Genomic DNA, 25,033 nt, shown 5'->3' on the forward strand with positions numbered 1-25,033 from the left:
CACACAGATGGCCAGTCCGCCCCTGCATGGGACACAAACCGCAGTCTCTTGGGTAAAACTCCTGTGTTGTTTTTTCCCCCCTTATTCTACGTCACCACCAGCACTTGCTCTGAGCGTCTAATTGGCGCAGTTACTTGAAAACACAATGTGTCCCCTACTAAAGGGTGCCTCGAGCATTGGTAGAGGACATGACGAAGCCTTGGTATTTGAAGCTATCTTATGAGACTGGGCTGGAGCAAATTTCACCAAAATACATCTGGGAGTAGTTAAGATATTTCCGTCTGACCAAAGCACTGACCGGCCATTAGAGTGACTGAAAACCAGAAGTACTTGTACTGTACTGTAGCATATTATTTTCGAATCAATCATTTTTCAAATTATGAATTTCAGTTAGTTTGTTTCTCATTTAAATGAACAATAAAGCTAAACAATGTTAAATGTTTGAACAGTTCACAGCCCTCTTTGGTCGTTCCCAACTCTACAGCACTTTACGGCTTTAATTACAGGTTGCTGTCCTGAGTTGTGTGTGTGTGTGTGTGTGTGTGTGTGTGTGTGTGTGTGTGTGTGTGTGTGTGTGTGTGTGTGTGTGTGTGTGTGTGTGTGTGTGTGTGTGTGTGTGTGTGTGTGTGTGTGTGTGTGTGTGTGTGTGTGCGTGTATGTGTCAGCCTGTCAGTGTGTGTCTCCTCTCCCTCCTCAGGTCATGCAGGGCTTGGCTTGGGTCGGCTCCACAGTTCTGCTCAAATTCCTGCTGTACACGGTCCACTGCGCCTCAGATGATGTAAGCTGCAGCAACTTTACCTTAAAAAAAGTCATGTGGCAAGAACTAATGCTAATATTTGAATATGGTTGACAGTAGAATATATACCTGATCATTTCATAACTTAATAAAAAAATAGTAATGACTTAAAATGGTTTTATTGCTTAGAATATCTCCGATATTCACAGAGATTAAAGATTCATCCAGTTTTCTAGTATTTTAGAAAAAATATTTTTTTTGTTATTATTCTCCGAGAATATTCAAGTTTTTTTCTCAGACATCTACCTTTTTTAATCTGTCAAATTCACAGATGTTATTTCAAATATATCCCTCTCCTCTTTCTTTGTTTTGCCTCAAATTGCTCTATCAGTTCACGTACCGTTAAATGCTTAATAAAGGCAAATCTGAAACATGTACCGTCAAAAATTAGGATGATATAGTCAACCCACAATTGAAAACCCAGCTGCAGAGGTTAGGATTGGCTTTCTGAGAGCTAACAGCTTAATATAAAGTGTCTTATAGTTTCATGCTGACATCAGAAAATGTTGGAATTAAATCAACAACAATTTCAAATGCATTCACACATTTAAATTCATGAAAGAAAGTTTTTTTTAATGAAAAGATACAAAAACATGTCTGTAATATGTCTCTTTTTTGTGTGTCTTCCAGGCGCACATCAGTGGACTGATAAAGTCTAAGTTCACGAGCTACAAAGACTTCCACACTCTGATGTACACGTGTGCTGCAGAGTTTGACTTCCTGGAGTTAGAGGTAAAGTTTGTTTTTACCAAAATCTGGTCCTCAACAAGATTAACAAATACTTCTCCTTGTGACTTTGTGTGCTAAAGTGTTCTCTGAGATAAATTTGAGGTGGATTGGTGTGAAAAACATTTATTTTTATCAGAATAAACCTGCTGTTTTATATCAAAGAGTCTGATATGTACAGCAGGCATCAGAGCACAGGGAAACAGATCTGTGCTTTGAATTGAAAAGGAAATAGAAAGCTGGCAGCTCATTTTGATTTAAATTATTTTACAAACTGGACCCTGCTCATGTTGTGGTTGCATGTTGTGACTGTGTAGTTTACAGTCAAGATTTTGAGTTGTCTTAACTTACGGTGTCTCTCCGTCCCTCATACCCCTTTAAAATACCTTAAAACGTTGCCGCTGCCCATCAACATGCTGGTGGTCGCTGCCATCGCCTGGAGGGTAAGTGTTCCTGTAGCTTCTGGACAGAAATCAGATAAACAAGCAGCAAAACAAATATGACCCACAAAAGTAACATCTTAAGGTGGCCATCATTTAGTTCTTGTTAAAGGGGCCCTATTGTGCTAATTCTCAGGTTCATATTTGTATGTAGTGTCTCTACTGTGACATGTCTCCATGCTTTAATGTTCAAAAAAGCTCTTTATTTCTCTCATACTGCCTGTGCTGCAGCACCTCTTTTCACCCTCTGTCTGAAACCAGAGTCCAGTCTGCTCTGATTGGAGTTTTATTTGTGCACTTTTCATACACAGGGTGCAGTTTAAGGCCTTTTTTGCACACATGCAGTATACAGTAGTACAGCGGTTACCAACCTTTTTCAACACAGGGCCCACTTAAGAATCAAAAATGTTTTTGCGACCCACATTCAACCATAAACAATACGGAGGCAAAATAAAGTTCTGATTGGTCAATTCAGAACATGTGACACGTTGTAATTCCAGTAGAACAGACCGCTGTCAACGACTGAAAAAAACATGTAATTTGCCCTGCAGGGGAGTCATAGCTCAGATTTACATGTGTATATATTTAACCTTCCAGAAAGGAGGAGATGATTTTTATTTTGTTGAGGGAAACTCAAAAGGGATATTTAAGGAAGTGCTCTTTATGTAGTCTAATCTCATTACACCTTGCCCCCGCTAAGCCAAGAATACATAAGTCGATTTGACAAAGCATGGGATCCAGTCAACAAGTCCTCCAACTCATATGACCAAATATGTCGTTTGTTCAAGCACTTAATACGACCTATAATCACGTTTTAAAGTTTTCGACCTCTAGTGCTCCCGTTGAATGCAAACATTACAGAGGGTCGTTTATTCACAAATAACCCTCTCTGTAAAATCCTAAATTGTTGGATAGTTTGGCCATTAAAATGCTTTTTGATTAGATTTCTAGCGAGAAGTGTATATTGTACTTTTAGAATCCACGTCCAGTCGATATGTAGGATCTATAGTTTAATAGATATTACGAAGATGATTTGAGGTTTCGCCAGGAGGAAGGAGGAACCATTAGTCCTTTGCAGACTTTCCAGGATATAGTTTGGTTCCTGAGGGACGGAGGGAAGTCTGTGAAGCCGGCGGAGACTGATGAGGCTGCAGGGTGAGCGTCTGGAGGCCTGGTTGCTCATTTAACTTTCATTTACGAGCAGGAAAATCCAAATAAGTGAGTAACAATATGTTATCAAAGCTTACAACGAGCAATATCTTAACATATCCTTTTTTAAGAATTAGGAATTTGCAATTTTTAAGACAACCGTGTATAAGGACCATTGTAGGTTTAAAAAATATTACAGAACCAGTGGAGGGGTATACAATTCTGTGTGAATGTGGTGATAGTAAGACAAATAACTTGAATATTCTTTGACATTCAAACTCTCAGATCTCTGAGAAATAAACGTCTACATTTAAGAAAACCTTTTTATTTATTTTTTAATTCACAACCATTATTAAAGACTTTTCTTAGAATATTACCTCCTCATGAGGCTACATTGTTTACATGTACCTAAAATAACCTAATATGATTTCATACATTTTATGTAGTGGATTTAACCTGTTAAGCCCGAGAGACCCCGGTACCGGGGCACTGCCGCAACATCTTGCAGGAAACAGTGTCTGAGGGCATGTTCATTTAATAAACTATGAATGCTTTATATCCATGTAACGGGAAGAAACTCATCTAACTGACTTTTTTTTTTTTTTTTTTCAAAATAAAACCCACAATGCTAACACTGAGCCTCTGAATTAGCAACGAGCGAAAAATGCTAACACCTTACTGCACCGAAAATCACTCACAAAACCTTATTATTTATCTCTTCTCTACATCCATGACATAGTTTCACATCGTGAGGTGACACAGAATCGTTGGACACCCACATTATCACTGAATTATACGAAATGGCAACATTATAAACAAAAACGGACATCAAAACAGGTGACGCGAGGTAGCTAAAAATGCTAACATTTTTACCTTGGCTCTGTAGTCTCTCCAAAGTGGTCTTCAATGGCATTAAAACGATAAAAACGCTGCTGAAGTTAATCCACAGGTTAATCCAATGTGTCTGTGTCCCTTTGAAATGATTTCTGATAATCCATAAGCATTAAAACTGCTTTTCCGTTTCCAGATGTCAAAGCTAGAGATAGGTTCACTCTGATGGAAAATTACATGCGCGAAGGCCCCACCTTTTCTCTTCACAATGAGTGTGTGTGGGGGACTCCCCCTTCGATTCTATTGGCTCTAACGGTCAGAAAGAGGTGTCAACCATCAAAATCGAGCAAGGGGGGGCCAGAGATATGGAAAATCCACCCAAATGATCCCAGAAGTGGTTTCTTTTTTCTAAATCTCTCTAAAAAGGTCAAATGTCACTTGTTTTGCATCAATCTTGATACAGGGTACTTATTATATGTTGTACTTTGGATTCCTACCTTACCATCATCCAAGGGTAGTTTTCACTATAAGTACAAAATAATTTTTGGACGGACACTATCATTTACAGTTTTTTACTATGTAAAATCTGAATTTTCTTTAAAATAAAAAACATCTATATTGATTCTGACTTTTCTACATCCAACTCACAGGTTTATCATTACTTTAAGAAAAAAGATTATTAATTTAACCCTTTTAGAAGGGAAGATATGGTCATCTGGGAATGTCATTTTCGAGCCTGAGACCTGAAAAACAGGCTCGGGGCTTAACAGGTTAAGTGTATTATCTCTTTGTGTTCTGTGTTGCAGGTCTGAAATAGCCACAAAAGGAGAGGTGAGAAGAAACACTTTTCACAGCCTTTATGTTATTGTTAAAAATATGCACACAGCTTATCATAATCACACCTCCATTTTCCTAAATCAGTTTTATTCGATTGGCTTCCTCCAATGCAGTAGCGTCTGCTCAGTTACTCTGTCCCTTAGTGAATTCCATCCCTTTTCTCATTACTAAGAAATGAAAGGCAGCTTCCCCTTCTGTTATAAAACGGTGGGTTACGTATTGTAACCCTAGTTCTATAAACACAGGTGGAGCCCTCTACTGGACTCTATGGGTACTACTCTCATGAATGATACGCGAGCGTTCACACACTGAAGTTGTACAAACGTAGCCGGCCAATCAGGGCGAGCCTACCTGAATGCGCGTGCAGGCTCATAGTATATAAGGCAGCTACACCTCCTGACTGTCATCCTACACCCACTTCAGCGAGCGGCATAGCAAAGAGAGGGCCCCTAGGTAGAGGGCTCCGTCTGTGCTTATAGAACTAGGGTTACAATACGTAACCCTACCGTCCTATCTCACACAGGCTCCGCCCTCTACTGGACTCTATGGGTACAGTGGGTGGAGCCCCGATGGATAAACGCCCTGTCGCCCCACAACATCGACCCACCTGACCAACCTTTGGTTAACAGCCATCGCACCCCAACTTCCTATCACCCGGTTGTGACCGTGGAGAAGTCGGGGCCGCAGCTTACTTGGCTGGGTAGAGCCTAATTGGTCTGAATAAGCCCATAGTTCCACCCTGCAGGTGCCGGCGCAAGTGACTACACACTGCGCACCACGTTTCCCAGATCCCTAAGGAGCATGGGAAAAAACGTAAGTGTACTATGTCCTCCACACTCACACGCTTAGAGTGTGCACAGACCTTAGTGGGGAAAGCTGCCTATGGGCAGGCGGGGAGAGTCTTCCAGCCCTGTATGGGGCTTACTGCGCACCACATTTCCCAGGTCCCTAAGGAGCATGGGAAAACGTAAGTGCATTATGTCCAAGGGGGTCAGATACAGCTTACTGACCCACAGCCCCCCTCCTTTCACCAGTCCTGTGTTGCCCCAGCAAGCACAGACGATGAAAAGGAGCCCGACATGTCCAAGAGATAAAACCTTATGAACGGGCCTGGCGTAGACCAAGACGCCGCCGTGCATATGTCCTCCACACTCACGGCGTTGAACAAGGCTGTCGACACAGCCATACCACGTGTAGAGTGTGCACGGACCCCGGTGGGAAAGGCTCTCCCCGCCTGCCCATAGAAATGAAAGTCCAGAGTGAAATGCACTCGCAGAGCCATCCTGTCAGGCGTTTCTTGGACAGAGTTTTACCGGCCACACCATCCCCAAAGCACACAAACAGCTGTTCAGTGCGCCTAATAGAAGCCGTGGGCCCTACATAACATGCCAGCGCATGAACTGGGCAGAGGAGGTGCAATGTTGCCTCCCTGTCCCCAGTATGGGGTGGAAGACTAAAGCCGTCCAACTGTATAGCCCTCAACCTGAACGAATTCCTTAGGTTCTTGGGAACAAAGGAGGGGTGCGGTCTGAGTGTCGCCCCGCTACGGTCACCACGAATCAAAAGGCAACTTGGGTGCACCGACAGAGCGCAAGGCAAGCAGCAAAGCTGTTTTCAATGATAGCGCCTTCAGGGAGGAGAGCTCCAGAGGCTCAAACGGTTCTGTAACCAAAGCCTCGAGCACCAACGGCAGATCCCATTGCGGGGGGGAGACATGCCCCACTGGGCGCTGTCTCCTGACTCCCTGCAAAAAACGCATCATAAGCGGTTGACTAAAGGCTGACTGCCGCCAAATCCCTCATGGCAGGACGAGATGGCTGCTGCATACACCTTAACTGTGGAATAAGCCAGCCCCTTGTCCACCAGTATCTGTAAATAGGACAGAATAGAGCCCAATGTACAAGATAGAGGCTCTAGACTCCTTTCTTCACACCACCGCTGGAATCCCAACCACTTCGTCCTGTAACAGGCTGTGGTGGATCCTGCTCTTGCTGCCTAGATAGTCTGGATAACTTTGTCAGACAGTCCACCCCGTCTCAGCCTGTCCCTCTCAGGAGCCAAGCCTGGAGAGGTTGGCCCAGAGTGGGTAACGCCCCTATTGCACCTGCTTTCTGTGGTTTGGAGCAATTTTGACATGAAAGTAAGCGTCCTTCAGGTCGATGGTTGTGAACCAATTGCCCGGCTGCACCAGTTCCAGTAATTGTTTGATGGTTAACATATGGAACTTTTTGCAGGCAATGTGCTGATTCAAGATGTGAAGATCCAGAATGGGCCTGAATTATCCTGTCTTCTTGGAAACCAGGAAGTACATGGAGTAAAGCCCCTTTTTTCGGTCCTGAGAGTGCACAACAGACACAGCCTGTTTTTGCAACAGGGCCTGAATCTCTGTTGAAAGGAAACCTATCTCCTCCTGGGATGATAGATTTGCCTCTCTTATGCCCCTGAATGGAGGAGGGACGCTGCAAAACTGGAGTGAGTAACCCAGTCTCAGTGTCCTGTCCATCCACTCTGTCAGTACACAGCTGAGCTTCCATTCCCCATAAAACTGTGTTAAGGGAAATGCAAGCAGCTGTGAAGCGGCAGCTAAGAAGCTGTGGTACTCTCTGGTGGCCCACTCCGCCGCCAAACCTTCCACGAAATGTTTATTTTTCTCTGTCAGGTGTTGTCTCGCTCGCTGAAGAGAAAAGGATGACAGTCAGGAGGTGTAGCTGCCTTATATACTGTGAACCTGCGAGCGCATTCAGGTAGGCTCGCCCTGATTGGCCGACTACGTTTATACAACTTCAGTGTGTGAACGCTCGCGTATCATTGATGAGAGTAGTACCCATAGAGTCCACTAGAGGGCGGAGCCTGTGTGAGATAGTACCTCCCTCTGCTGCCTTTTGTCAGCTGCTCCTGTAATATCCTCAATATCCTTCAGATGTTCCTCCAGCAGCCGCAGCGTGTGGACGTTTCCAAAGTTTCCCAGATAATTGCTTTAACCTGTTTCACGCCTTCCCCCCGGTACCGGGCGGATAAACGCGTCATTTGCAGGAAACAACGTCTAAGGAATCTTAATATTGAATAAAACTATGAATGTGTTATATCCATGTAACGGGAAGAAACTCAGCTAACTGATCTTTTTAATTTTTTTTTTCAAAAAAAACCCACAATGCTAGCACTCAGCCTCTGAATTAGCCTCGATCGAAAAAACGGGACCGACAAAGGCACATAAACTCACTCAGAACTCCCTTATTACTTATTCTACAGATGAAGCGTCTTATTTTGGACAGTTTAAAGTGCGAGGGTCGTGATCGGTTCATGCACGTTCCGTGATGGCCGGCCGGCCCCCAGTCAGACTTGATACCGCCCCCATGATAAATACATTTAATTATTGTGAAGCCAGCTGCAATGGATCATTGATCCACCAGGGGGTGCAGTGGGGTTCCACACTGGAGTCATGTGAAATCAACTTCTAAATAATAGATGTTGTTTAGTCGGAAAAAACGAACGAGCCGGCTCTCCCGATTTTTAATCCTAATTTAATCATCATCATTGATGTTTATGTTCGCCGAATTGACATGAAATCACTGACAAATATGAATATTCTGTATTCAACTTCATTGAAACGATCAGGATGGGTGTTATTTTTCCCCACAATGACCAAGTCGCTGCAAATGATCCCATGTATTACATGTACATGGCCACATTCTCAACAAAGTTACGTAACGAAACATTCTGTATTCCTTGCTTACTTTTTATTTAATGCTTTATAACAGCTGGAATAGTTCGTTTAGAACAGGCACCTCACTCGCAATCTGCTCCTCCGCAACGCCTACCACCTCCCTCCGGCTGAAATTATGAATGTACAGTAAGGCATAGTAATCATAGATAACACGGCAGGGTCCGTTACAGTTTGTTTTCATCTGATTTCAAATATTTCAAATGTCTGAAGTTAATAAATACATTCTCAGTGTTCAAGTCAATAATAGTCATATAAGAAAAGTACTGATCTAATAACAGAGATTTTATAAGGACTTTTCAATGTTCGACATCGCTCATGTGAAATACAGTAAACTGGATGTTGTGGTGCCGAGAGGCGGGGTATCAAAAGTACAAGCTAAACTTTTATTTAGCATCTGAACACACTTGTAAACAACGTGATGCCCGGGAAGCGAAGACCCGGCGGAAACAGCTGGTCTGGTTCACTAAAATGTCCGTGTACAGTATATCTGGTACTAATGTATAGCGGATCTTTGTTAAGATCCATATGTCACGGATAGAACTATATATTGAGCTTTAAAACAAATGATATATATTATAATAAAATAAACACCGGCTGTTGTTATGCCTGCTGTAACGTTTACTTTCTCCGTTCTCCGCTTAAGTAATTATTACTTCCTGGTTAGCTTTCCACTCGAAATTTAAATCTGAAAATGGCAAAATAACGGAGAAAAAAACGTTCACAGAGAAGACGACAACAATTGTCACTTGCACTTGTCATTTAGCATCTGAACACACTTGTAAACAACGTGATGCCCGGGAAGCGAAGACCCGGCGGAAACAGCTGGTCTGGTTCACTAAAATGTCCGTGTACAGTATATCTGGTACTAATGTATAGCGGATCTTTGTTAAGATCCATATGTCAGTAGAGATGGGATGGCAGAAGGTGCTATATATATATATATATATATATATATATATATATATATATATAATTCCAAAGCTGGTAAAGACCTTTCAAATTTAGCAATAATAGTCATATAAGAAAAGTACTGATTTGTTCTTGAATCAACTTTTTTATGGAAAATGTTTTATGTAATTTTATTTCATTTTAAATAAAATGAAAGACATTCACAGTTAATGTAATTAGATATACATTATTAATGCCATACATTTTTAAATGTAATTAGATATACATTATTAATGCCATACATTTTTGCATAAATATTTATTCAGTATGATAGCTGTCTAACAGAAGTTAAATCCATTTCTCACTTATTCTGACAATGTACTTAACCCCAAATAAAAGAACCCAATAAAAATAGTTGTTAAATAATAGTGAAGTCACGTTGTAATAACAATAACTCATCTCTCTCGGTTTTTTTTTGTTTTCTTTGTGTGCTTTGCCAAAAGCCACTGTGTCAAGTGTCCTAGTTGGGTTACCGTAACGAACAGCAGCCGGCTCTCGATTTTTAATCCTAATTTAATCGTTTATGTTCGCCGAATTGACATGAAATCACTGACAAATATGAATATACTGTATTCAACTTCATTAAAATGTTATTAACGTGCCTAAACTCAGTAATTCACTAAAAATTACTGATCCCTCCGCGTCGCGGAGGGATCTTGATCCCTGGGTGTTATTTTTCCCCATAATGACCAAGTCGCTGCAAATTATCCCGCTTATTACATGGCCACATTCTCAACAAAGTAACGACATCACTCCCAATATTAATTAAAATGCTTTTATGGATTTAGAAAATATTTTTATTGATTTAAAACATAGTTCTATGTATTGATTTAAATTTACATGCATCCGCTAAGAAAAATAGTCCGTTGTTACCGTTTTTTAAACAGTCAGAATGAAACGGCAGCTCTCAGCTGTGTGTTCACACTCCTAACTCTGATCTTTCTTTTCCAACAGTTAAGTTAACTGTAGGTTACTCTGAGTGACAAGCTTACAGTTAGTGAAGTAACACTTTTTTTTTGTGAGTCACGACCTCGCTGTTTCATTCTAACATAACGCTCCAAATATGATTGTTTCCACTCGGACTTCAATACAGCAACACCATTGTTTGGTTTCCATGGTAGCGTGTCTCTTTAGTAGCGTGCACTCCTTTCCTGTAAATTACAGGTCCAGCCAGGCAAAACAGTAATATGAAATATGAACGTTAGTTTTTAACTGAAATGATCAAATAAAGTCAAAATGTCACAGTGTTTACAAACATTGACCATACCGTTCACCAGCCCCCACCCCACTCTTTGTTTAAAACGAATTGGCCATCGGAATGTGTGTGTCCTAACCCCCCCCTGTGATATCTCTTCACAGGGGGGAGAGAGTTAGACGCTCGTGAATTGTCAACGGGGGGGGGCCTCTCTGCACGGAGGAGCCGCGGAGAAGTGAATCACAGTGATCTGCTATTTTAAAGTAAATTCAACACATATCGACCCTAAATATAGCATATATTAAGAACGAGAAAGTGTTAACATCGTTTTTTGTAAACATATGTGCGAGGGTGATGACATCAGAGCATCGTCCTATGGGCTTAGCCCCGGACAGGTACAACAGGTATTCACTCAGAGGGGGGTAGTTAGCCATTTACATGTCAAAAAGCAACATACAGTAGGCGGGTGGGGGATGGTGAACGTTTACATTTCTCTACAGCAGTGGTTCCCAAACTTTTTGTGCCCAAGGCACACCAAAGGACAAGTAAAAATCTCAAGGCACACCTATTGTGCGAAATAGCCCTTATAACACGTGTTATCACTCATATCATGTAAAATATCTGTAAATGTGCATAATTATTTACTAATGCCAAATAAAATGTATAGATAGAACAATCAGTGGTTCAAGTTAGTATATTCCTCAGTGTAACATATCCACTAGTTGCAAAGCTTAAACATTTTTTTATTTTATTTTATTTTAAGGGAAAGGATGTTTTCACTACTCAGTTTGTCAACTATGTTACGGACAAACTTGATGTCATTACAATCATTTGATTAAGTCCTGCACTTCAAGTAAAATCAAATTTGAAAGGCTCTTGAGTCTATTCTACCATATATCCAAAGATTTTTTAAAGTTTAAAAAATAATTGTATTAAAGTTTTGTTTTTTCATGTGATATGTTCAGCACTGTCATTAAGTTTAGGGATATTTTGTATTATAAAACTACCATACAGGTCATTTTGATAGTTTTAAGAGATGTCATGTAAAACTCCAACCTGTGTAGATATACATTATACTATAAAGGATATCAGAAGCACTATTTTAGATATTTTAAATTTGAAAAAATGAGGTGCAACATAGTTGACAATGAAAGTCAAACATTTGACGCAAATAACATAGTTGACTGGACACATTATTAACCATCAGCACTATGTTAATTTCAAGGCAGAAGTGCAAAATTCCATTGATAATGATGTGTAATGACGTCTACATGTCGTACAAATTGTCAACTAGGTTACCTGTCAACTAAGTTACTACAGTTATTACAGTACTGGGTAACTCAGTTGACAGGTAACCTAGTTGACAATTTCCCTATTTTGACCCATCATTTCAATGGTAGGCCTTGCCTGGATGACCACATGTCATTTTCTTGAACAGGTTAACATCACATTTGCACATATAATTGAATTAAAATCATTAAACAATTGTAAACCATAACAATGTACGTAACATTGTTGATTGTCAATGAGTATATTAATTGACCATGTGCTATTATACATAAAATATTGTAAAAATGTAGAGGACAATCACCACAGTGTGTTCAAAATGTCTGCCAAAGAGGAACATGGCATCATGTGATGCTGGTGACATGGTATTGGGACAAACAATTTTTGAGTTAAAGGGGGAAGTTCTGTTAGTAACATAGTTGACAGAACTTTTGCGGACATTCATATATTAAGATATTTAAATTATTTAAAGGGGGAAATCAATTAAAAATATGTTATTATTCTTTAGTATTTAGACTTTTGAAATAAATGAATCATTTTTTAAATTTACTTTAATGGTTTTTATTCATTATTTTGAATCCAAGACACCCTCAACTGAAAAACGGACATAGCAAAAACTGACAATTTAAGAACATCATGACACATTTCAAGCTAAATAAAGCATAGGATGCACATAATGTTTGTGTGATATTATAACATGCTTTCCAATAATAGGCAAAATATGATATTTTTGAAGAAAATAGTTAGAATAATTATAATTATCATCAATGGACATCAATGGACATGGAATGTACCCTAAATTGTAGAATCACTCAGCAGTTACATACACCAAACCTTCCAGTTATATTCCTATCAATATTATGAAGGCTTTTACAGAAGGGTTTGGTCATATATAATTCATAGCCTGAATTATATAACATTTTATACCTAAAAACATGGTGAAAATTGATATTTTAGGGCTGTTGACAGTATTTTCTGATTTATGGAGTGATACAAAGAGATATCCAAAATCCCTTCTGTAAAAGCCTTAGATACTAATATGACTACAAAATGAAACAATAATTTTGATCCTGGCTTTATCCAAAGTTCAGATTTCGATTCCTGAAATGTGTTAAAATATGCGCATATTTCATGAGATAATGGTTCATTTGGATATTTAAACATGCTATTTCAGAAAACTTGTAATACAAAAAACAATTGCCTTATTGTAAGTAATTAACTGGAGAAATATTTAGCTGATATCTTTAAGTTAAAAATACCCTATTCACCTGGGGTGTCTCGCCTTAATTAGATGTTTGATAAGTGCAGATCACATAGTAAAACACGTACACAGATACATTATTTTGTATTTTTATTAAATTCGACAATGTCAATTTCACTTTCCACTATGTCCACCGTTGTTTTTCACAACCAATGGCAGAACTTTATTGAGGCCTGTAATTAGTCAACTACAGGTCTCTTGAGTCAGTCTTTTTCTTCCAAAAAGCTTGTGACAAGATGTTATTGCTCTTGGGGCATTAAAAACAAGATTTTAACTTTAGTTTTTTATATAATATCTGCATTTTCTATTGTGAAAAACTAAGTCTTAGTTATTTAATATATAGCGCCATCTCCTGGTTAAACCCTGAAATTGGAGAATAGTGGGAGGGCCTAACATTCCTGAATACTGGTCTTTGGCAGGCAACTGGCTGGCAACTGGCTGGCAGTCGGCAGGAAGCTGTATGCTGGGGTCCAAAATAAGAGGCTCCATCTGTAGATGCACAACCAAACACTATTTTTTGGTGTCCTGGAGACACTGAATCTAACGGTGCCCACCTCAACACTCAGTGATAAACATTCGCGACGCTATCAACGAAAGCGTACATCATCACATGTGGAGCCAAGAAGCTAAACATGTAAATATGGCTTACCTTGGTCAAAAGTGGTCTTCAATGGCATTAAAACGATAAAAAAACGATGCTGCAGTTAATCCATAGGTTCATCCTATGTGTCTGTGCCTTCTTTGAAATTATTTCTGATAATCCATAAGCAATACAACTGCGTTTTAGTTTCCAAACTCCAGAAGGAGACATTCCTCCAGTTTAGTTTCGCTTTCCACACGCGAAGCGGCAACATTTTTTCTTTACAATGTGTGTCTATGTGAGTATCCTCCTTCGATTCTATTGGCTCTAACGGTCACAAGGGTATGTCAACCAACCAGATCGAGCAAGGGGGGCCAGAGATAGGTCAAATCCACCCAAATGACCCCAGATGGCCCAGTTTTTGGCTAAATCTCTCTAAAAAGGTCAAATTTCACTTGTTTTGCATCAATCTTGATACAGGGTACTTATTATATGTTGTACTTTGGATTCCTAAAGCTTTTAGTCTACTAACCCATCATCCAAGGGTAGTTTTCACTATCTGTAAAAAATAATTTTTGGACGGACACTATAATTTACAGTTTTTTACTATGTAAAATCTGAATTTTCTTTAAAATAAAAAACATTTATATTGATTCTGACACTTCTACATCCAACTCACAGGTTTATCATTACTTTGAGAAAAGATTATTAATTTAACCCTTTTAGAAGGGAAGATATGGTCATTTGTTCTGGGAATGTCATTTTCGAGCCTGAGACCTGAAAAACAGGCTCAGAGTGGAACAGGTTAATGTTTCCGTATGGCTCAATGAGACCCGAGGGTATTCTTGATCCTCGCAGCGACGACCATGTTCAAAAAGATCAAAGCATCATGCAAATTTCATTATACAGTCGTTCTCGGTGCAGGTCACTTTGAATTGGACCGGCCTCTGAAGAGATCATAGCTACACTGACAGCTGGGCTGAGACTTATGATTTAATAAGCACAAGTTGCTGTCACGTTTTCAGAAATATCAAGTTTTAGTGATTTAGGACACAATATTATTTTGTATTAATCTGAAATCAATCCACGTGGCATACCTCCAACTTCCACCGTCTTTAAAAAGTAACAAGACAATGTGAATTAGAAAATAAATATTACATTTGGGAAAATAACATCGGCAATATATTAGATTTTCCAAAATAAACATCTACATTATAACAGAAATTGATGAATAATTCCCAACACAAGTTTTAAAATAAGTTTATTTTAAATGGCTTGTTCAATCAGATCAACACTCCTTCATTCATAAAGATATTTAATTTATAAATAATACTTTGTAGAGGCTTGTTTTTAAAGGTCCCATGTCATGGCCATTTCTACTGATCATAATTCCATTGTTGAGGCCTACTAGAATAGATTTACATTGTGCAATTTTCCAAACTCACATTGGTTTCTCTTACAGCATCTCTGTATAGTATGTGTATTCACTCTGTCCTAAACAGCTTGTTGGAGCTCCTTCCCCCCCCCCTCCCTGTGAGCCCAGTGTGCTCCGATTGGTCAGCTCGCCCACTCTGTTCTGATGAGTCCACCACCGTTACAGCGGAACATCAGTGATTATGTGTTACAATGGCGTTAGCAACCAGAAAATGACACCAGTAATGACAAACAGATGAGAATGCTGCGTGGGGTCTGGGTGCCGTGTTGGCTGGACGTTACGTGGCTCGCTGCTGTGAGGAGCGGACAGTGTGAGCTCTATTACTGGTGTCGTTTCCTGGTTGCTGCGTGGGGTCTGCGAGACTGCGAGACAGCGCGACACTCAGCCTGAACTCAGCCTGAGCACCATGGACGCGGGAAGGGGGGGTGCTGAGGGGGCTGCAGCACCCCCATCTGTGAGGCTCCACTAGCACCCGCACCCCCAAACGCGGCGCACCTACAGTGTAAGCACGCCACAGTTTCGCCGCTGCGAGGCTCCACTACTGTTCTCTCTCCTGCCTTCTGGGAGAAGATACAGGAGCTTCAAGTCACGGACAAACAGACTCAAAAACAGCTTCTACCCCTGGGCCGTCAGGCTGCTTAACCACCACACATAATGCAATAACCATAACCATTCTCACACATACACACACTTTTAATGCACTTTATATACTATTTTTATATCAATATTTTTAACTATTTATTCCCCCGTATGATTGTTTATGTTGTCTGTCCTATTCGCCGAAATGCATTGTGGGCAGGCGAGCGGAGATTCTCAGGATTTTCAAGATTCAAAGTTGAACAATGTTCAAACTGAGGTGGAAGCGTCAGCCAATCAAATCCCGTGTACGCAAATCTGACAGTTCAAGCTCTAGCCAATCAAACGGCGTGTATGCTGGGAGAGAAATACCGCAGGTCATTTCCTCATATTCCAAAAAATGGAGGAGAAATTAGCGGTAGCGAATCAATCACCCGGTGCTTTATGACCAGACCTACCGGGATATAAACCGGAGGAGCCAGGCATGGAGGGAGGTGGCAGAGACAGTGGTAGGTTTTCGCCTGTTTTGGGGAGTTTATATCCAGTTTACTTCGGGCTTTTTTGCTTCGTATGTCGCGGGCGGGAGATTCATGTGATTGGTTGCTCGCAAAAAATCCCCAAGCTTCAGATACGCCTACCTCCAAGATTTTTTTAACGCTGCTGTGTAGACGTACCGTAACGGGCCGTCTCCAACAACAACCAATCACATGAATCTCCCGCCCGCGACATACGAAGCAAAAAAGCCCGAAGTAAACTGGATATAAACTCCCCAAAACAGGCGAAAACATACCACTGTCTCTGCCACCTCCCTCCATGCCTGGCTCCTCCGGTTTATATCCCGGTAGGTCTGGTCATAAAGCACCGGGTGATTGATTCGCTACCGCTAATTTCTCCTCCATTTTTTGGAATATGAGGAAATGACCTGCGGTATGTCTCTCCCAGCATACACGCCGTTTGATTGGCTAGAGCTTGAACTGTCAGATTTGCATACACGGGATTTGATTGGCTGACGCTTCCACCTCAGCCTCAAAAGTTGAACATTGTTCAACTTTGAATCCTGAAAATCCTGAAAATCTCCGCTCGCCTGCCCTCAATGCATTTCGGCGAAAAGTGAGGGAAAGTGACGTCACCCCATTCAAAGTGAATGGGCAGAAGCGTTTCAAGATTTTTTTAACGCTGCTGTGTAGACGCACCGTTACTGGCAGGTGGAAATGGCGGAGGAGGACCGCGAAAAGACAGCATTCACCACTGGCCAGGGCCTATACCAGTTCAAATCCATGCCTATGGGTCTAACCAATGCACCCGCTACCTTCCAGAGGGTTATGGAGCTGGTGTTAAGGGGGCTGCCATGGCACATCTGCATGGTGTATCTTGACGATATACTAATTTACAGTAGTTCGTTTGAGGCCCACATGGCTGCTTTGGAGGAGGTCTTCATTCGGATTGGGGCAGCTGGGCTTAGATTGAACGCCAGGAAGTGCCATCTTGCCCGTGATCATGTGGTATTCCTTGGTCACGTCGTCTCCGCCGGGGGGCTTCGTCCTGACCCCCGTAACACAGATAAGGTGAAGACTTGGCCAGTTCCACGGTCCGCTACAGAGGTGCGTGCTTTTCTGGGTCTCTGCTCTTATTATAGGAGGTTTGTGAGGAGTTTTGCCCAGCGTGCGGCCCCCCTCAACCATCTGACAGGAAAGGATGTCCCTTTTCAGTGGACGGCGGATTGCCAGGGGGCATTTGAGTTTTTGCGGGATGGTCTTTGTGCCGAACCTATCATATGTCACCCGGACTTCACCAAGAGTTTCGTGCTGGGTACAGATGCTTCGCAGATTGCTGTGGGGGCTGTGCTGTCATAAGAAGTGGATGGCCTGGAGAGAGTGGTGGCCTACGCTAGTCGCTCCCTCACAGCAGCTGAACGGCGTTGGTCCACCTACGACAGGGAGCTGTGGGCGATAGTGTGGGCAGTGCGTAATTTCAGGCATTACTTGGGTCTTCTCCCCTTCACAATTATCACAGATCATCAACCTTTGTTGGGTCTGCGACGACTTCAGGTTGACAATGACAGGACGGGGCGTCGTAGCCGTTGGGCTCTGGAGCTGGACCCATACGACTGGGTGATTGTGCACAAGAGTGGGGCCAAACACACAAATGCAGATGCCCTTTCACGCAGGCCTGACACCCCTGAAGCTTTGGAGAACTCAGGCAGTCTCGATGCCACATCCGCTCCCTTGAGTACAATTCTCCCTGGCGCTGGGGACAGTGGTCCTGGTGATGTGTGTGCTGTGGGGACTCCTGCCACGGCCCAAGCCCAGGGACCGATTTCAGGCCCTCCTTCTCCTGACTCAGGGTCTTCAGTGGACCAGACCCTAATCTTCACTCTGTCACATGATGGCTCCGGTATTAGGGAGCTCCAGCAAAAGGATGCAGACATCGGACAAGTTTTGGCCTGGCTGGAGCATGGCCAACGGCCCCCTAGATGGAGGTTAAAAGATGCTAGTCGGGGTGTGAAGAGACTTTGGCATGAGTTTCCCCGGCTGACTTTTGTGGAGGGACTTTTATGTAGAGTTGTTTGGCTGTCTGAGGCAGGGCAGTCTACTCAGGTTGTTGTTCCTGCTGTCTTAGTTACAGAGGTCCTGGGACACTTGCATGGTGCTCCACTGACTGCTCACCTGGCGTATGATCGCGTTTGGGCACGCGCAAGAAGTGTGTGCTATTGGCCCTCCATGCACAGTGACATTCGTTCGTGGTGTGACCAATGTTATGCCTGTCAGAGAAGGAAGTCCCCGGTGCCTAAACACCATGCCCCCATGAGAACTTCACATGCAGTTAGACCTTTCCAGCGTGTGGCGGCTGACATACTGGAGTTGCCGGTCACATCAAAAGGCAACCGGTATGTGTTGGTTGTTGAGGACTATTTCACAAAATTTGTAAATCTGTATGCCATCCCCGATCAAAAAGCCCCGACGGTCGCGGAGTGTCTCTTCCAGAACTACATCTTGGAGCATGGGGTAATGGAAACTCTGCACACTGATATGGGCAGGCAGTTCGAATCAGATGTTGTGAGGCATTTGTGCGGCGTGTTAGGTGTGAAGAAGACGCACACCACGCCTTACAATCCGAAGTCTGATGGCATGGTAGAGAGGTTTATTAGGACACTTATCGATCAGTTGGCGAAATCTCTTCTATCATGTGAGGGGGAGTGGGACTCTTTTCTGTCACAGGTCGCATTTGCGTACAATACCAGTGTACATTCCAGCACAGGCTTCACGCCGTATTTTCTCACGCATGGCAGGGAGGCCAGGACTCCTGTGGATGTTTTACTGGGTCCAAAGCGGGATGATCTGGTGCAGGGTCCCCGGGAAGACTTTGCTGGTTCCCTTCTCAGACGCTTGGACACAGCGTTTGATCAGACAAGGGATAACAATTTTGCTGCAAGCAGCAAACAGAAGTCGTACTATGACGCCAAAGTGAGGCACGACCCGTATGAAGTCGGGGATTTGGTGTGGTTAAATGATCCCACTGAGAGCCGCCGTAAGCTGGCTCCCCACTGGAAGGGGCCTTATCTGGTGCAGAGGCGAATGGATAGGGGTGATGAAGTGGGGGTCACGTACCAACTAAGTAGCCCGTTTGGGGATGAAGCCTCTCTCCAAACTGTCCATTACGACAGACTACAGCGATACAACCTGCCGGTAGCCTTTCCCTTGGAGGGACCATCAAGGTCTCTCTTACACCTTTCTCAGCCTCTTCCGTTGCAAGATGCAGTCTCCCCACAGAGCTCTGGACGCTTGAGGGTTTCCGATGGGGAAAGTGGCTGTGATCTTGGGCCGGGTTCTGGGGCTGGTGATTCCCCTGAGCTCGAACAAGCCGCACCGACGGTGTCCCGGGCTGGGAGGTTAGCGCGGCCTCCTGTCCAATTTATGGACTTTGTTATGGGCTGAATGACTGGTGTTTACGTGCTTGTGTGATTATTTTCTCCTGTGTATTCTATGCTGCATAATTGTTTTTTTTCATGTTTCGAGTGTGCAGGACAGGGGAATAGGTTATGTCATACCTAGTTTGATGTTTTATTTGGGCTGTGGATGTGTTTTGTTTGTCATTGTTTTATTCAAAGATTTTTTTTTCTTCAAATGTACGTCATGCCTGCATGTATTATTCTGCGGGGTGGTGTGTGGTTTGTTATGTTTTTGGGGTTTTTCGTGGTTGTATTGTTTTTTTTTAATGTTTTGTTGTGTTCTCACCATGTGTGTGGAAATGGGGACATTTCTTTCAGTAAGGGGGGACGCATGTAAGCATTAGGTTGAGAGGTCATGTGTTGTGAGCATGCGCAGGCTGTTCTGGAGTGGTGAGAGGAAGAGTGTGGTGTGACTCGACGTTAAATAAACGGAGGCATCTGTGACGCTCCAAAAAGTACTAAGTTCCTGAGTTTTTGTTACACAGAAGTATTCTTGAAGCCTTAACACCTCGGACGTTACACGAGTATTAAAAACTTGAAAAATATTCCTCTAAGGTACATTTAGAACGGATAAAAAATGTGCGATTAATTTGCGATTAATCACGATTAACTATTTTAATCGACTGACAGCCCTAGTAAATATACAAAGAATTGACACTGAACATGTATTGCATGTGCCAGGTGTGATCCATGTGGGGGGATGGGCACATGAGAGCGGGAAATGTGTCAAATATTTCTGTGTGTGTGTGTGTGTGTGTGTGTGTGTGTGTGTGTGTGTGTGTGTGTGTGTGTGTGTGTGTGTGTGTGTGTGTGTGTGTGTGTGTGTGTGTGTGTGTGTGTGTGTGTGTGTGTGTGTGTGTGTTTGTGTCAGGTGTGATTCACATGGGGGGATGGGCACATAAGGGGGGGGGGACACATCTAGAGTATATGTGTGTGCGTGCGTGTGGGTGTTTATGTGTGTGTGTGTGTGTGTGTGTATGTTTTATCTGATCCGGAGGGTTACTAATTCCTTTTCTTCATGGCGGTCATTTTTGACCGGGAACACCATGGGTGTTACAAAGTTGACTAAATCATCCAAAATCCAATGAAAGTGGTGATCAGCAATTGTATATGTTCAAATGTCTACTGTGAAGGATATCATAAAGCCTTAATGCAATCGAATGTAAAACAAAAAAATTATGATTGATGAAAGTAGTAAATCGGTCAGATTTGACCCGAAGACAACAGAAGGGTTAAAGGAGGGGTTTTATTCACTATTATTATTTTTGCTATTTTTTAAATAAACAGATGATGACTTAATTTGATGCAAATTGATCTACTGACCATTCAGAAATTAATACAGTAATTGAATATATATATTATTCAGAAATGGGACATTACGCTTAAATAGTCATTTTACTTTTGCACCTTTACTGAAGCACGATTTTAAATGCAGCACTTTAACTGGTAACAAAGAGACTTGCACCTCTGTACTGCTTTACTTTGCATTTAGTTGTTCTCCAACTTGTGCACCGTATCAATGCTTTATTGTGCTCCTCGCAGGGAGAGAACCAAGCTGGTGTACTCCATGTACAGCCGCATGTCTGCAGACACAGTGAAGGGGAACCTGATGACGCTGGGGGTGGACTTCTTCGTCCTAGAGGATTCCTGGTGCACCCGGAGAACCAGGTACCTCCACATCACCAGAGCCCTCTCACAGGAGGGGGGAGTTTTCAACCTGTTTTCTGTCATATTTTATTTTATAATATGATAACACTGTATTGCAAGATAAAGTCTGGAATCTTTCCTACAACATCAACGAATAAGATTTAAGGAAAGTGTTCAGACACTCAACAAACATTACAATCACAGAAGATAATATTTCAGAAACAGGTTTATTACCAGGTAGGTTACACCAGAGCCGTATAATAGAAGAGTTACGACATCTCCGTTCACTCCAATGGACCAGTTTTTTCACAGCAATGGCGGATCGTGGAGCCGTCAATAGTTCCCCGGAAGTTAGCTTGCCGCTGACTTCCGGGGAACTATTGCGGGCAGCAGCACAGTAGAGTTGCAGCATAATAGACCGTTCGTGATGGACTTTTAAAGGTAAGAAGACGTTTAAAGATTTATATTGCGGATATTATCAGCACATCTGAGTCAAATGAACATGTGTATTAAAGGATGTTACGTTTACAGATAACAGATTAGGCTAGGATACCGGATAAAGTTAGCAACACACGTTAACCATGAACAGCTATTAATCCGTTCTCCTAATGTTATTTCATCCAACGTTGTGGAATTAGAGAAAAAGGGCTTCTAAACGTGATTTTTTTGTGGGGTGGAGGAATATAATATTAGTTAAATATAACATTGGGGCACGTGTGATTGTAATGAGTGGAGGTGGATCTCCATTTTGGAGTAGGCCTACAAACTAGTATAATAAAGTTAACGTTACACAATAATAAGGAAGAGAGCTATTTGTGTGATACATCGCTATTGATATTAATTTAGAGTGCATATTTGAGACTTTCAAACAGTAAACAAAAACGTAATTTATGGGTGAGTGTTTTTAGTGTATTCTGTTGATTATTACCTGTCTGTATTATGTCGCAGCTCAGCTGATTTTGAAATGATGGCAAAGGGAGAGTGAAAACACAAGGTACATTTAATACTACTGTTGTATATAAGTAAGCATACTAAACATGTATTCTATCACTGTATTATATAAGTAATCTTATCTTGTCTTGCAGGTGGAGGGGCAGTGATGTTACGGGTGGAGGACTTACTGGAGATGTATACACTCATTACATACTGTACGTAAAATACGACCAAGAATGTGAGACAACTTTATACAAATTCATATCACATCCATTACTGATGCCATTTGTCATACTTTGTTAAACTCACAAATAATAAAGTTCCATAACTTCAGTTGGAAACAAAGACCACACCTTATCTCCCCAAGGCAATTTCCCATCCAATAGGTGTGCTATATAGGTGTGTATAACCCATTCTCCTGTCTGTTTCTCCCTCTTTCAGCACAAGAACCAGAGGGGGATTCAATAGAGCCTGAATACCTGCACTGAGACCCTCACCCTGCACCCTGAGTCTCAACTCTCAGAGTTTTTCAAGCCTTTCCCTGTTATTTGTATTAAACCAAACATTAAGCTTCCCAATGGTGTGGTCTTCGTTTTGTGAAAAAGTGCAAATGCAGTGTTTGAATATGATTACCTCACATATTTTGTTGCGGCTGTCTGTTTTGATTGTTAAATTGCTCCTGCTGACTTGAGCTAGCCATTTTTTCCTCCTCTCTGTGTCAGTGGGGAAGCCGTACATTCTGATTCTTACTCCTTTCTCTGAACGATTGGAGCATCCCCAGGCAGCACAGCAAACCATGGTGGAGACTATATGCCAGGACAACACGGAGGAAAAGGCACAGACAAACTACATGACATGCTATTCAATGTTTATTGAATTCCATGTATTTACAATGGATGTTCCTAAAACAACACTTTTAACGTCATAATCATGTTGCTGCTAGTCCATTGATAGTCACCTGTTGGTCTCCTGTCCTTTCTGAAAGTCATAAAGATTACATTACTCATTTAGATTACTTATGTCCTCAAGTACCATGGGATTACTGAAACCACCATGAATTAAAAAAAATGGTAGAAATTAATCTAATCTAAATTTTGAAGCATTCCTTGCCATCCCCTCCCTCTAAATATATCAATAAACATTAGGAAGTGATGCTCCTGACTACCATACCTGTTTAAGAAGATAATATTTGTTTTAAATAATTCAAAGCAATACACAACAGCAACAGGCTCTTTAACCAAGGCAACGTTAGCCTAACATGTATATGTTAACAAGTAAACTAGCTGTTCACACTATTCCTAATATTATCCATAAATATTAGCAGATTCTATTTATTTTTTAAAACATATTGACGTAAATACATACACATATCGGTATGTTGTATACATATTGCAAATTAAGACCTTTATTCACTGCTTATTACCAAAAATCGTAGTTCTATCTCCGGTAATCATGCATTCATATGTCCCGCCACGAACTTCCGGGGAACTATTGACTCTCCCTGAACCACGTGACGATCAAGCATTTTGGACTTCCGCTGTCGTAACTCTTCTATCTATATGGCGCTGGGTTACACATATGAGGAATCTGACTTGGTGTCGTGGTGCATAAAAACAAGAATTAAAAACAGAGGAAGAGAACTAGAAAAATATTTTTGAATAATACAAAATATATAGTAAAATATAATATAACAGTATTTACATTGCATTTGATCTGGGGTTAAACTTTATTTTGCACTAAAGAGGAAATATTATGCTAATTTTCAGGTTCATATTTGTATTGTGTGACTCTAATGTGGCACACAAACCTTTATATCACACTACAGAAGAGGGGAAACCCCTACAAGCATAATAGGGCCTCTTTAACTGGTGCCGAAAAGAGTGTTTCTGTATGGTTAAATCATGGCACCCTGTATTCTGTAATTGATGGTAACCACTCATGTGTGCATTTTAGGACATGGTTATGTATATATATTATATATAATCATTTAAAAAATCTAAATTGACTTGAATTGCAGGACAAATAGTGTGTCATTCTCATTAACCATGTCTTCCTTTCTCTTCGCTCAGGCCCGGGTGCAGCATGCCTGAGATCTGGGACATTGAGGATTCCCAAAACGTGGGTAAAGTTCCCCTTTGCACCCACATGTCCAGAAGCTCACGACCCCACTTCACCACAGTCTTCTCCAACGACATCTACAAAGTTCTAAAAGTCTCCAAAGATCTCAGATAACACAGTGAGATGGACTAGTTCAGCACCTGTTGATCTTTCACTAGGTTTTGATCAGTCACTGCCATTGCTGCTTTTTACTCGAAGCCCAACGGTCCCCCCTCTTTGCGGTGCTGTGATTCACTGAGCGGTTGGACATTTCGCCCTGACTTCTCAGTATCTGTGGACTGTTGCCAACCATCTTTACTGCTGCATTGTTTTCATACAGCAATGTTTCCATTACACCAAAAGGTTTCCGAGCTTTTTATTGTTCCCTTGGTTCTGTCATATAGAATCTTTACTTTCGGAAACAGTGTTTTCAAAGACATGCTGTTCATACATCAGTATTATTTCTTAATGTTAGGAATTTATTTTCTTTGACTTTGGCTTAAGAAGTACATTTTGTCTGGCAGGCCCAATCATTGATGTCCACATACTGTGAAGCAATACCCTTTGCAAACTTGACAACATCTGACTTCTTCTATTGTTCTGCACAGCGCTGATCTGGGGA

General features: G+C 41.7%; 1 protein-coding gene across 1 annotated transcript; it reads left to right on the forward strand.

Annotated features, from left to right (window-relative positions):
* Nucleotides 1-24,791, forward strand: LOC117491533 (probable C-mannosyltransferase DPY19L1). The gene is made up of 3 exons (XM_034141561.1): nucleotides 1-52; nucleotides 21,277-21,402; nucleotides 24,384-24,791. Exons 1-3 carry the CDS (start codon nucleotides 27-29, stop codon nucleotides 24,544-24,546), a joined length of 315 nt encoding a protein of 104 aa, XP_033997452.1. The 5' UTR covers nucleotides 1-26; the 3' UTR covers nucleotides 24,547-24,791.
* Nucleotides 24,792-25,033: the final 242 nt, after the last annotated feature.

This window comes from Trematomus bernacchii, unplaced genomic scaffold (assembly GCF_902827165.1).
Source record: "Trematomus bernacchii unplaced genomic scaffold, fTreBer1.1, whole genome shotgun sequence".
Classification (NCBI taxonomy): domain Eukaryota; kingdom Metazoa; phylum Chordata; class Actinopteri; order Perciformes; family Nototheniidae; genus Trematomus; species Trematomus bernacchii.